Consider the following 15,713-nt stretch of genomic DNA (forward strand, 5'->3'; position numbering starts at 1 on the left):
CAGTGACGACACTGATTAGGCTCTGACGGGGGTGGAACCTGGGCCAGTGACGACACTGATTAGGCTCTGACGGGGACGGAACCCGGGCCCAGTGACGACACTGATTAGGCTCTGACGGGGACGGAACCCGGGCCCAGTGACTACACTGATTAGGCTGTGACGGGGATGGAACCCAGGCCAGTGACGAGACTGATTAGGCTGTGACTGGGGTGACACCCGGGCCAGAGACGACACTGATTAGGCTGTGACGGGGGTGGAACCCAGGCCCAGTGACTACACTGATTAGGCTGTGACGGGGCTGGAACCCGGGCCAGTGACGACACTGATTAGGCTGTGACGGCAGCTATTTGCTCTTTATTTTGGTTACTCCTTTCATAACGTTTGATGTGTATTACACACGTAATTACCTATTTCGATGTGTATTAGACACGTAATTACCTATTTCGATGTGTATTAGACACGTAATTACCTATTTCGATGTGTATTGTACGCGTAATCAATATTTCGATGTGTATTACACACGTAATTACCTATTTCGATGTGTATTACACACGTAATTACCTATTTCGATGTGTATTAGTATTACACACGTAATTACCTATTTCGATGTAGCACACACGTTATTACCTATTTCTATGTAGCACACACGTAATTACCTATTTCGATGTGTATTCGGACTAACTATCTATTTACTGTTTCTGATAGATCACACGAAATTTGTAGTTATTGATGAAATTTCTCACCTAAAACACCTAAGATTGAATACATTGTATTATAAAAACTGACTAGAAAATAAAACTCTGCTTATCTGAAAAACATATTTCTGAAGTAACAAAATTGAAATATCTTGAAATCTTGCTTATTTTTGTGGTGGTTTGATATAAGAAATATCAAACAACTCTGTAGTTCTGATAAACAAAACTCATTTCTTTCTTTCCTATTTCATACAAAGTAACACTCTCTTACTTCTCACTTATTATATTATTATTTCTTTCATATTGTTTATATGTCTTACTACAATGTATTTTTTCTTGCTCATATTTAAAAGATATTTACAACATTACAAGTATATATAATAAAAGATAATAATATAAAGATAGAAACGTTGTCTTGAATTGAAAAAAAAAGTAAAAAAAAAAAAACAATCTCTTAAAAGTAAATTTTAAACAAACTGCCACGTCGACAAGACACATAATTGATTAATAAGTGGAAATTCCTGTTTAATTTGTCACTTTAACTGGGTTTTATAAGGCATCGATCGACTACATATATAGGTCACATAAATAAACAAGAGGCCCATGGGCCTTAACGGTCACATGAGATTTGAAATATTTCAGTTAATTAAATTGACCCTTTTTGGCCCCACCCATCAGCCCCTGGGGGTCAGTCAAGGCTAACATGTGTATACCAACAAACTGTTATCTCTGGCTATGATTAATAATGTTAACAAAGTTAGAATGAATTCCAATAGAAATCCAACAAATCATAGTCAAAAATGTGATTTCCCTATATAAACTATAGTAATGTGTATCCCCTCCCCAGGGGTAAACGTGAGAAACCAGGGTCATGAAATTCACAATTTTGGTAAAGTACCTTAGGACCCTTTCATCTTTCATCTATGAAGAGTGTTTGATTCCACCATGAAGATTTTTGAAATCTCAGTCAATATGACCCTTTTTGGCCCCGCCCCTCAGGCCCCTGGGGGTGTGGACCATATAATTAAAAATTTTGGTTGACCTTTAACCATAGAAGTTTCCTGTCAAATTTCATCAAATTTGGTTCAGCGCTTTTGGAGAAGAAGTCGAAAATGCAAATTGGTTACGGACGCACGACGGACGTCGCACGACGCACGAGGCACGACGACGGACAAAGGGCGATTAGAATAGGTCAATTGAGACTTCGTCTCAGGTGACCTAAAAAAATTATTCTCGTGGTTGGGGTGCTGGGTGGTGGGGGGAGGGGGTCAGATATTCTTTCTCTAGTTGTACATATATGGCCTCACACATTAATTGTGGGTAAAGATTGATACTTAACAAGAGTCATTGACCGTTGACCGTAGACCGTAGACCGTACCCACGACCTCCAACCGGAATCAATTTTGTTCGTTACGCTGTAGTGTAGACACGTTGTCTCACGTATGCTTGCCGTCCGTTACGACGTAGACATTTGTCTCACAAATTCATGTCGTCCGTTACGCTGTAGACACGTTGTCCCACATATCCTTGTCGTCCGTTACGCTGTAGACACGTTGTCTCACGTATCCTTGTCGTCCGTTACGCCATAGACACGTTGTCCCACGTATCCTTGTCGTCCGTTACACCGTAGACACGTTATTCCACGGATCCTTGTCGTCCGTTACGCCGTAGACACGTTGTTCCATGTATCATTGTCGTCCGTTAAACCGTAGACACGTTATTCCACGTATCCGTGTCGTCCGTTACGCCGTAGACACGTTGTTCCACGTATCCTTGTCGTCCGTTACGCCGTAGACACGTTTTCTTACGTATCCTTGCCGTCTGTTACGCCGTTGACACGTTGTCCCATGTATCATCGTCTTACACATGCTTACACACAGGTGTGCGGCTATAGCCTATAGAACTACAAGTCTAAAAATGGAGACATGATTTTGTAAGGAAAAAAGTAACAGAGCATTCCAAAATCACTACGTAGACCATCCTTATATCAACACAGAGTAAAGAAAGTCGTAAAAAGTCATTTCAATGTAAATCTAGAGAATATTAAAGTATATGTTTAAAAAGAATGACTCACCGTAAATAGTTTTGATAATAACCCTGACTTGATAAAAGTCATGCAAAACCAGCTAGGATCTACGTGTGACCTTTCGTGACCTTAAAAGAGTTACGGAGCCAATCACATTGGCTACAATCTATATGCAGGTAGACTAGGCAGTGAGGCTGATTGATACCATTGTTTGCTTTTCGGGTCGTTATCTCGGTAAGAAGTAGAACGTTAAAAGTTTAAATTTGACAACAACAAGATAAAAAAGACAACATGGAAAAAATGAGTTCAAATTTGGACTAGTATAAATGATTCACAACAGTAATAGGGTCTCGAAGTGCACGTGTGGCGACACGTGTTGCCGTAGTAACGCTCGTGTATTACCTGGCAGCTTACATGACAACTACACCACACGTACATGTCCACTAGTCAACAGTCGTAAAAAGATATAAAAATAAAAAAGAGAAAACATACAACATACTCTGAATAGTTGATAATATTCCACCTGTAATAGAATAGGATTGAGAGTAAATCGTCGGCACCGGGGATACCACTACGCACGCCTGTAATAAGCTGGATTCAATAACAGGTTTCATGATAATGCTTGTAAAATGTTCAGAATTAGCCCCTTCAACACCAAACATAACGGTAAGGTCGTGACCATAGATTGCGACCAATGGAATAACTCTTTCACACGATTTACTTCTGAATCATTATTTACAAAAATGAAATCTTTTCTGAAATAATGCCATTTTTGATGTGTTTTAGATATATCACAACATTACGTCATATTTAAACATGGTCTCTGTCAATGGCTACATAGTTTAAGTGATAGAAAGTCAATGATGATGGAAACAACTATCTAAAAATTGCCATTCTCTCTAATATCATCTTCCTCTACCACAACCGTCTGCCAAATATAGGTTTAATGTATACATGTACTTTGAAATCTAGTTACCGAATAAAAGTTCCACACTCTAATATTTATATGAAAATGAGAAGAGTGCGTCCATTTCAGGAATACTTTGGTCACATAGTGTATCAGTATATGTGTTCTTATATCTTTTATATGTTTTCAATATTCATGGAACTTTAACAGCATGGAGGTTTTTAAACTGCGTTTATCATACAAATGTGGTATCACACGACACATATTGTATGCTTAATAAAATCTAATATCCCTGTGTGTAGCTACACTGTTTTCTCTACTCTAACTTCACATCACTTACTTAGAATACCGGAAGGCCATCTCATGCGCATGGCACCTCGTGTTCCACTCCGGAAGTCAGCCCACTGCGCGACGTTCCCGCAATACATAAATGTACAGGAGGTATTCAGCCAGACGATGTCATCATGACTCATGACAAAGTCCCACACATGCAGATGGGCAAGGTCACCCATGAATGCCACACTTGAGTCAAAATCGAAGGCCTCTCGAGACGCCTGGCCTAATACAAACTCCCCTCCCCCGGGCACAGGCTTCCGGAACGCGCTTCGCCGGCCACTGTTGACCTCTTTTGTATTCCAGTACAGTTTCCATGAACCATCTGAAATGGAGATTGAACAGCCAGTAAGTTATGTGTTTACACGGTATCACTGACATCAAAATAAAATCGGGAAAATGGATCGGAAGAGAATAAGAATGAACTGATGATCTAGAAGTACAGAACCCGGAAAGGTATGTTGATAAGTTGTCAGTCTAAAGTATAATTATTTCTCAAACTATTTGTATTACTTTCCCCTTATATTTGTATGCTTTTCAACACAGAATCACAAAGATATACCCTTCCCGTTCCATGTCCAAGCCACGTGGGCCCACTCGCCGGCAGGAAGAATGATCCTGGTATATTTCACTCGGTCAAAGAGGCGAAACCAGAGTCTGTGGTCGACTCCCATCTGTATGATATCGAGGGTGGTGCCCTGTTTGTAGGAGAGAATGGTGCCATTATCGGTGGAGGAATGGTTCTTACTCAGACGAATCCAATACACTATGGTAAAAGCCTTCACCTGTGGGAAACCTTTCCCTAGTAACAGCGTGTATCGCTTTGGCCGTTTCTCCTTGAATTCCAGGCGCGAGTCTATGGCAGTAGCTGAAAAATAGACACAGCATAACATTTCCATATACATCAAAATACCAAGTACATGATCATGTCCGCAAAATATACAGTTCTTTAAACAGATTAATTAATGGTCAGGGCTTTCAGATGACCTGTTTCATCTAGCAATTTCAGAAGACAACTAACAAATCTGAACGGCCAAATAGAAATGGCCTAGCAAATACCAAGTGAAAATATTGTTGATGTGCATAATATGATATTCTTGAGGTGGTACGAGTCTACAGAAAAGAAACCCTTCACTTTAAACATTCAGATTGACAGCCCTGTCCGTCCATACTTACACATGCACTTCTCTGTGTTCCAGTGGAAGCCGGAGCCACACTCGCATCCATAGCCGTCCGGGTGGTCTATACACTCGGGAGTATTATAGTAGGACGTATGACAGGCGGAGGCGAAATCGGTGGCTACAATATATAGACAGGTGTTTACCAGACTGAGGAATCTTATGGAAGGTATACGTACTTTGGTTCCATTGCGGGTATTAAAATCAGCTTTGGTATCCGTTTTCGAAGTCACAACCTGACAATTTTAAACAGTCAAATAGCTCGTAATCAATGTGGATGCAGATATGTGTCGTTACGACCGCATTGGTTTCGAGCAGACAGATCGCGTACGGACGTACACTGTACATGTATGCATTGGAGCAGACGCGTTCGATCGGACGTACATATTTACTTACCAGCCGAGACGCCATGTCTGCCCACACAGGACAAGCCAAGCCCACATAGGATTGTGATTCCTAGTCCAACTCCACAGAATGCCCCTGCCACCCTCTCAAAGTAACCGAATCTCCGCCCATAGGTCATCGCGCCATTCTTCGTCGTCGCCCCCGCCGCCGTCGTCGTCAACTGGGAACAGCAGAGCAGGTGCTGGCTGCTGCGAAGGTTGATGTTTATCTGAGGAAGAGAGTGGCGTGTGAGAGATTAGAAACTGTATTGATCCCCCTCCATACCGAGGCCCTACCGTCTGTCCGTCAGTTGTACGCCAATCTGTATACAGCAGTTATTACCTTTGTGAAGCCCCGGGCTCACGACCATCAGAATGAGTATTATACCCTACAGAGATTTGGTATGTTCTACGCTCCAGACACACCAGAGACACAGGGCGGGTCCAGACGCGGTATGTGACGCTCGTCAATTCACTAGAGTTGATTTCCGGTAGTATGTCTGACGGTTATTTGTGACGATAACCACCTATTACATGTCACGTTGCCGTCGACCAAATTACACTTTCTATTCATTATGGCCAGAGACCAGCTTCTCAGCAAAATCAAAATCAGATATCAATTTGAGGGAAATCATTGTTATTCGTAAAATACCAATGTCATATATACACCTTGAGAAAAGGATTCGTGGGACTGTTTTAAGTGTCATATTGAAAACGTAAAAATTGAATGTTGAAATTCTCAACAAAATCTAGAGCGTTATCAACAAAATCTAGGGCGTTATCAACAAAATCTAGGGCGTTATCAACAAAATCTAGGGCGTTATCAACAAAATCTAGAGCGTTATCAACAAAATCTAGCAAATCCTCATTTCTTTGATACATTGACCAACTCTCGACTGACATTTAATATACACTTACTTATTGTTGTCTTTGTTTTCTTATTCATCTAAAAATATAAATATCAAAAATAAATCGTTGACGTAGAACGATACCAGAAAAAAATATAAAGAATCTTTTATGCTAAGAAAGAATCAGCATTTATGCATCACGGTACATTTGTGTCAATACCTCTCTTATTAATCTCGATGGTGAATATTTTGGGGGTTCTATCAGATGAACACATTAAAACAAGACGGGAAATGGATATGACGCCGCCAATTTCAATGCGACGCATATAAGACTTAAACATAGATTGTGTTGACCACATACACAGTAGTATGAACGCAGTCGGCATCGGACGTATGTGTATGATGAATGCTAGCCTCCATAAAGGGAAAACATATATGCTTGATATATGGTGAATGTTGGCCTCCATAAAGGGAGAACATATATGTTTGATATATGGTGAATGTTGGGTTCCATTATGGGTACTTACAATGATGGAATCTATCATCACACATACAATGATGGAATCTATCATCACACATATAATGATGGAATTTATCATCACACATATAACGATTGAATCTATCATCACACATACAATGATGGAATCTATCATCACACATATAACGATGGAATCTATCATCACACATATAACGATGGAATCTATCATCACACATATAATGATGGAATCTATCATCACATATAATGATGGAATCTATCATCACACATATAATGATGGAATATATCATCACACATATATGATATAATGATGGAATCTATCATCACACATATAACGATGGAATCTATCATCACACATATAATGATGGAATTTATCATCACACATATAATGATGGAATCTATCATCACACATACAATGATGGAATATATCATCACACATATAATGATGGAATCTATCATCACACATATAATGATGGAATCTATCATCACATATAATGATGGAATCTATCATCACACATATAATGATGGAATATATCATCACACATATATGATATAATGATGGAATCTATCATCACACATATAACGATGGAATCTATCATCACACATATAATGATGGAATATATCATCACACATACAATGATGGAATCTATCATCACACATACTGTTACAATGATGGAATATATCATCACACATACAATGATGGAATATATCATCACACATATAATGATGGAATCTATCATCACATACAATGATGGAATCTATCATCACGTACAATGATGGAATCTATCATCACATACAATGATGGAATATATCATCACACATACAATGATGGAATCTATCATCACACATACAATGATGGAATCTATCATCACACATACAACCATTGAATCTATCATCACACATATAATGATGGAATCTATCATCACACATATATGATATAATGATGGAATCTATCATCACATACAATGATGGAATATATCATCACACTTATAAGATGGAATCTATCATCACACATACAATGATGGAATCTATCATCACATATAACGATGGAATCTATCATCACACATATAATGATGGAATCTATCATCACACATACAATGATGGAATCTATCATCACACATACAATGGTGGAATCTATCATCACACATACAATGATGGAATCTATCATCACACATACAATGATGGAATCTATCATCACACATATAACGATGGAATCTATCATCACACATATAACGATGGAATCTATCATCACACATATAATGATGGAATATATCATCACACATATAATGATGGAATCTATCATCACACATACAATGATGGAATCTACCATCACACATACAATGGTGGAATCTATCATCACACATATAACGATAGAATCTATCATCACACATATAACGATGGAATCTATCATCACACATATAATGATGGAATATATCATCACACATATAATGATGGAATCTATCATCACACATACAATGGTGGAATATATCATCACACATACAATGATGGAATCTACCATCACACATACAATGGTGGAATCTATCATCACACATATAACGATTGAATCTATCATCACATATAATGATGGAATCTATCATCACACATATAATGATGGAATATATCTTCTCCCACCTTTCACTGATTTGTCTCCCGTTTTGAGTGTACAAGATTTCTCTGTCTTTTTTAGCGCGTGCAATCTGTCATACCCTAGAGTGTGACAGATTGCACGCGCTCACTTTCTTCACCGGAAGTACTACCGGAACTACTTTTTTTGTTTACATTACGTCGTCTGCTACGTCAACAAACAAATTGTGTACACAATAATACAAAAATCCCCAGTCTCTAAACAACTACAGACAACTGAACAGTTTCCAAAAACAAAAAATGTCTGCCATTCTTTCAAATACAAATGAATCCCCCAACTGTAGGCCTACAACTGAAACTGAGAGCAAGTGCACCTACCTGCACCGATCGCGACAAAATTGTTCAACTGTCACAAGTAAAAAATTCGCACAACAGCATTTCCTTGTGCCCAACTCCGTCCGATGTCACAAGATCGGTGTTTTATGGATCCACAATCAGTGGGGGAACATTTAACATCCATTTCCACAGCCATAATGACAACACAAAGTCGATTTCAAAGCGACCTCGTGTGATTTACTCCGAGTCGGACAGTGATGAGTGAGTGACGTCACCCCACGTGAAATGGATGAATGGAAATGTGTGCATATTTCCCGCGGTTTTTTTGACATGTGTACTTGTTTACAAACAGACGGAGATCGCCGATGGGAAAGCACATAAAGAAAAGAGGTGGGAGAAAAATAATCATTCCCTACCTTGAGGGTGTAACAAAGAAATCTCAACCTTCGGGGGAGATTCTTGAATTTCCAAACCCTCGGCAAGCCTCGGGTTGGACATTCAAGAATCTCCCCCTCAGGTTGAGATTTCTCTGTCACACCCTCAAGGTAGGGAAAGATTCTATTAATCACACATATAATGATGAAATATATCATCACACATATAATGATGGAATCTATCATTACATACAATGATGGAATCTATCATCGCATATAATGATGGAATCTATCATCACATACAATGATGGAATTTATCATCACACATATAACGATGGAATATATCATCACACATATAACGATGGAATCTATCATCACACATACAATGATGGAATCTATCATCACACATATAATGGTGGAATCTATCATCACACATACAATGGTGGAATCTATCATCACACATACAATGGTGGAATCTATCATCACACATACAATGATGGAATCTATCATCACACATACAATGATGGAATCTATCATCACACATATAACGATGGAATCTATCATCACACATACAATGGTGGAATCTATCATCACACATACAATGATGGAATCTATCATCACACATATAATGATGGAATCTATCATCACACATATAATGATGGAATCTATCATCACACATACAATGATGGAATCTATCATCACACATACAATGGTGGAATCTATCATCACACATACAATGATGGAATATATCATCACACATACAATGATGGAATATATCATCACATATATAACGATGGAATATATCATCACACATACAATGATGGAATCTATCATCACACATATAACGATGGAATCTATCATCACATATAATGATGGAATATATCATCACACATACAATGATGGAATCTATCATCACACATATGATAATGAATATATCATCACATAAAATGATGGAATCTTTCGTCACACATACATCACACATACAATGACGAGTTTCGCTGAATCATGAAAAAAAACCGTGAAGAAAGTATCCTGGTGCCATAATCTAACAATTCCGCCGAGTATCTGTGTAACAGATATTACACAGATACTATTGTCCCGAATAACAATTAGCCTAGCTTTTCTCTGTCTGTGGGGCAGACTTACGGGTTAACTCATATATTTCATATCAAGCAAAGTTTGTTTGTGTGCGTGCGTCTATTTGAAACAATCTAGATATAGGCGCCTTTTCACGCGCCCGGTAGGCTTCCGTGAGTTATAACTAATGACAAACGGCGATGTTGTTTCAAATGCAACACGTACTCAAATAACACTAGCTTGTGAGAGTAATCAAGTGAACAATGCGTTCTATCATCTAATGTCATAAAAAACAATTACTTCCCCGAGTATAGGGCAACATATTGCTTCTCTTCAGGTCATATCTCACCATCAATCATTGTAAAGGCTTCATCAGAGTTTGACATGGACTAACAATGTAGTCCATTGTTGTCTCAAGTACTCGTCCGTCCACACATTCAGAGAGCTATTGTGAGTTTGACATGGACTAACAATGTAGTCCATTGTTGTCTCAAGTACTCGTCCGTTCACGCATTCAGAGAGCTATTGTGAGTTTGACATGGACTAACAATGTAGTCCATTGTTGTCTCAAGTACTCGTCCGTCCACACATTCAGAGAGCTATTGTGAGTTTGACATGGACTAACAATGTAGTCCATTGTTGTCTCAAGTACTCGTCCGTTCACGCATTCAGAGAGCTATTGTGAGTTTGACATGGACTAACAATGTAGTCCATTGTTGTCTCAAGTACTCGTCCGTCCACACATTCAGAGAGCTATTGTGAGTTCGACATGGATAAGTAATATAGTCAGTTGTTGTCTCAATTACTATCCTTTCACACATTTCAGATAACATTTTTTTACAGAAAGATGTAATGATGTGTCAACTGGCTTGAATGTATTGTCAACATCATTTGAGTTCTAGTGTGCTGACCGTAAGTTTCATTTCCATATGTTACACTTCTAGGTCTATAAACAAGGCAACACCATCGGCTTAATAATGACAGCCGACTCGCCTGCCTTTACCATCAGCTTGGAATTCTAGGAGATTTACAATGATATATTGTGCAATTTGTGTTTTCAAATTCGCTAGATAAACAAGAATCCGCATGCAAGATATCGCTAATATCTCGAACGCATGTCATTATAATGAAGACATCGGTGTAACCAGGCACACGGCTAATGTAATACTGGGATATCAGGAGTAAGCCGGTATTTATCGGTAGTTTAAGCGCGTCCGTCACTCTGAAGGCACTCACAATCACGCGCTCGGTAACTGCCTTATTAAAGACACAACGAAAAGAGAAACCATGCATCAGCGCAAAGACAAAAAATGAAATAAATTATTCATATGATCAAAACGATACTGAAGTGACACGTCTTACATCACACGTAAATGGACAGGGATTTCGGTAAATACTAAAAAATACATTGTCTTGTTAACCAAGTTCTTTCTGTTTATGTGTTACTTTGCAAAATATTCTTGCAGTGTGTCGCGTGAATATCGAAAGGTGTAAACGCTATGAGCAGAATGTATACCGTGCAAACACTGCATCATGTCGCACGAATCCTTTTCGCAAGAAGTGTACATGGCGTCGGTTTCTCTAACGTATAGAACTGATACACGTGTAAACACTATCTTGTATGACGTGAAAACACCGAAGCGTGTTGAACGTACATGTATCAACACTGTGACGTGTAAACAATGAAGCGTGTCGAACGTATAACACTAGATTGTCGGACGTGTAAACACTAGATTGTCGGACGTGTAAACACTAGCGGGTCGGACGTGTAAACACTATAGCGTGTCGGACGTGTAAACACTAGCGTGTCGGACGTGTAAACACTATAGCGGGTCGGACGTGTAAACACTATAGCGTGTTGGACGTGTAAACACTAGCGTGTCGGACGTGTAAACACTGTAGCGTGTCGACGTATAACACTGTAGCGTGTCGGACGTGTAAACACTAGCGTGTAGGACGTGTTAATACTGTGGCGTCTCGGACGTGTAAACACTGTAGCATGTTGGACGTGTAACCACTATGGTGTGCCAGACGTGTAAACACTGTAGCGTGTCGACGTATAACACTGTAGCGTGTCGGACGTGTAAACACTGTAGCGTGTCGGACGTGTAAACACTGTAGCGTGTCGGACGTGTAAACACTATAGCGTGTTGGACGTGTAAATACTGTAGCTGTCGGACGTGTAAACACTGTAGCGTGTCGGACGTGTAAACACTGTAGCGTGTCGGACGTGTAAACACGGTAGCGTGTTGGACGTGTAAACAATGTAGCGTGTTGGACGTGTAACACTGTAGCGTGTCGGACGTGTAAACACTGTAGCGTGTTGGACGTGTTAACACCGTAGCGTGTCGGACGTGCAAACATAGCAGCGGGTCGGACATAAAATCACTGTAGCGTGTCGGACGTGTAACCACTGTAGTAAACCGCCGTATGAGCACAGGGTCGTGTTTTTCCAGAGATAGACGAACTATGCATTCTGGACGGACGGTCTGATATAATATAGTAACATTATTTTGCTGTACTTTTATTTAAAAATGTACAAACATCATACATTACAGTGTCCAGGAGGGACTCTGGGTAGTCAACTAAATACACATGTAAGCAGGTCAATTCTGCTAACACGTACAATTCTGCTGGCGCGTACTATATTAAACTTTTCAAATCTATTACATCAAACTAGTATACATGATCTTATAGGGAAATAACTAACCAGCCGATTCTAAACACATACAAAGGTCAAAGGGTCGGTAATTACGTAAGTAAATCAATATTAGTGTCCATGAGCACTTTGACCAGGTAAATGCAAGGGTCAGGCAGTTTATATATTAATCAATTTTACTTATTACACTACTATATCACGTAGTAACGTAATGTTTTTTTGGTACATTTACTGTACTTTTATTTAAAGCGTACAATCATCATATATCTGTACTTCATAAATGCCTATGTACATGTTATCCTGTCCCGGGAGAGAGCCCAGGACAGGACAGGGTCGAACTACCTGGAAACTGTCCTGAGCTTGGCTCTCGCCCAGGACAGGACAGAGTCGAACTACCTGGACACTGTCGTGAGTATGGCTCTCGCCCAGCACAGGACTGAGTCGAACTACCTGGACACTGTCCTGAGTTTGGCTCTCGCCCAGGACAGGACAGAGTCGACTACCTGGATACTATCCTGAGCTTGGCTGTCGCCCAGGACAGGACAGAGTCGAACTACCTGGACATTGTGTCCTGAACTTGGCTCTCGCCCAGCACAGGACAGAGTCAAACTACCTGGACACTGTCCTGAGTTTGGCTCTCGCCCAGCACAGGACAGAGTCGAACTACCTGGATACTGTCCTGAGCTTGGCTGTCGCCCAGGACAGGACAGAGTCGACTACCTGGATACTGTCCTGAGCTTGGCTCTCGCCCAGGACAGGACAGAGTCGAACTACCTGGATACTGTCCTGAGCTTGGCTCTCGCCCAGCACAGGAATGAGTCGAACTACCTGGATACTGTCCTGAGCTTGGCTCTCGCCCAGCACAGGACTGAGTCGAACTACCTGGATACTATCCTGAGCTTGACTCTCGCCCAGGACAGGACAGAGTCGAACTACCTGGACATTGTGTCCTGAACTTGGCTCTCGCCCAGCACAGGACAGAGTCGAACTACCTGGATACTGTCCTGAGCTTGGCTGTCGCCCAGGACAGGACAGAGTCGACTACCTGGATACTGTCCTGAGCTTGGCTCTCGCCCAGCACAGGAATGAGTCAAACTACCTGGATACTGTCCTGAGCTTGACTCTCGCCCAGGACAGGACAGAGTCGAACTACCTGGACACTGTATCCTGAGTTTGGCTCTCGCCCAGGACAGGACAGAGTCGAACTACCTGGACACTGTGTCCTGAGTTTGGCTCTCGCCCAGCACAGGACAGAGTCGAACTACCTGGACACTGTATCCTGAGTTTGGCTGTCGCCCAGGACAGGATAACATGTATATATGCATGTATGAAGTACATATGCATGATGACTGTACACTTTAGATAAAAGTACAGTAAATGTACCAAACACTTAACATTATTATACTGATTCCATTCATTGGATAAAGGTGGGACTAGCACTGCGAAGAGCGATATTTGTACGTACGTCGCCGATGTACCGCAGTGAAATTGCTGGAGACGGTCCGGACCCTCTCTCGCTCACTGATTAGTCACTTTATATGAAAATAAATTCTCCTCGACTTGTACGCCCGATTAGGTCCCTATCGCGCAATCGGGGCACTGTCTCGAAAAGAAAGAAATGGTTATCGATCCCGCCGGGTAAATAAACAGCTACATCATTTATTAACCGTACGATCTACAAAGGTTACATATTACACTATATATTATTACGTTGAGTCATTAACACATTTATTTGTCTTGCTGTTACTTAAGGGGCAAGCCAAGACACGTTCAATTTATCATATAAACAGAAAGTTTATAAAGAAGGGTCATCAAATCACTTTTGCTATTCGCTGGGAAACGCCCACTTCAGACATTGCATTACTCACACATTCTACTTCAGACATTTTATTACTCTCACATTCTACTTCAGACATTGTATTACTCTCACAATCCACTTCAGACATTGTAATACTCTCACAGTCTACTTCAGACATTGTCTTACTCTCACAGTCCTCTTCAGACATTGTAATACTCTCACAATCCACTTCAGACATTGTAATACTCTCACAGTCTACTTCAGACATTGTAATACTCTCACAATCCACTCCAGACATTGTATTACTCTCAAACTTTACTTCAGACCTTGTGTTGTCCTCACAGCCTACACCAGACATTGTGTCGTCCTCACAGCCTACATCAGACCTCGTGTTGTCCTCACAGTCTACTTCAGACCTTGTGTTGTCCTCACAGCCTACACCAGACCTTGTGTTGTCCTCACAGCCAACATCAGACCTTGTGTTGTCCTCACAGTCTACTTCAGACCTCGTGTTGTCCTCACAGCCAACATCATACCTTGTGTTGTCCTCACAGCCTACATCAGACCTTGTGTTGTCCTCACAGCCTACACCAGACCTTGTGTTGTCCTCACAGCCTACACCAGACCTCGTGTTGTCTCACAGCCTACATCAGACCTTGTGTTGTCCTCACAGTCTACATCAGACCTCGTGTTGTCCTCACAGCCTACATCAGACCTCGTGTTGTCCTCACAGCCTACATCAGACCTCGTGTTGTCTCACAGCCTACATCAGACCTTGTGTTGTCCTCACAGCCTACACCAGACCTTGTGTTGTCCTCACAGCCTACATCAGACCTTGTGTTGTCCTCACAGTCTACTTCAGACCTTGTGTTGTCCTCACAACCTACTTCAGAATTCATTTTGCCCTCACAGCCTATCTATCTCAGAACGTGTGCTACCTTCATAGTCTACTTTAGACCTTGTGCTACCTTCAGTCTCTTTCAGACCTTGTGTTGCCATAACAGTCTACTTCAGTCCTC

General features: G+C 40.7%; 2 protein-coding genes across 8 annotated transcripts in view; both read right to left on the reverse strand.

Annotated features, from left to right (window-relative positions):
- Positions 1–15,713, reverse strand: part of LOC117326600 (cadherin EGF LAG seven-pass G-type receptor 1-like) — a 73,452-nt gene that overhangs the window by 51,247 nt on the left and 6,492 nt on the right. For all 7 annotated transcript variants that reach the window (XM_033883391.1, XM_033883384.1, XM_033883369.1 and 4 more), the window contains exons 2-5: positions 5,536–5,752; positions 5,138–5,260; positions 4,524–4,829; positions 3,969–4,286 (exon numbers count right to left, since the gene is read on the reverse strand). In XM_033883391.1, coding sequence (XP_033739282.1) covers positions 3,969–4,286; positions 4,524–4,829; positions 5,138–5,260; positions 5,536–5,662 — 874 coding nt within the window. In that variant the 5' untranslated portion in view covers positions 5,663–5,752. The remainder of the gene's footprint in view (positions 1–3,968; positions 4,287–4,523; positions 4,830–5,137; positions 5,261–5,535; positions 5,753–15,713) is intronic.
- Positions 13,560–15,593, reverse strand: LOC117331867. The gene is made up of 3 exons (XM_033890853.1): positions 15,455–15,593; positions 14,765–15,279; positions 13,560–13,910 (listed from the first exon to the last, which is right to left on the reverse strand). The coding sequence occupies exons 1-3, from the start codon at positions 15,591–15,593 to the stop codon at positions 13,560–13,562; spliced, it is 1,005 nt and encodes a 334-aa protein (XP_033746744.1).

This window comes from Pecten maximus, chromosome 1 (genome assembly GCF_902652985.1).
Source record: "Pecten maximus chromosome 1, xPecMax1.1, whole genome shotgun sequence".
Taxonomy (NCBI): domain Eukaryota; kingdom Metazoa; phylum Mollusca; class Bivalvia; order Pectinida; family Pectinidae; genus Pecten; species Pecten maximus.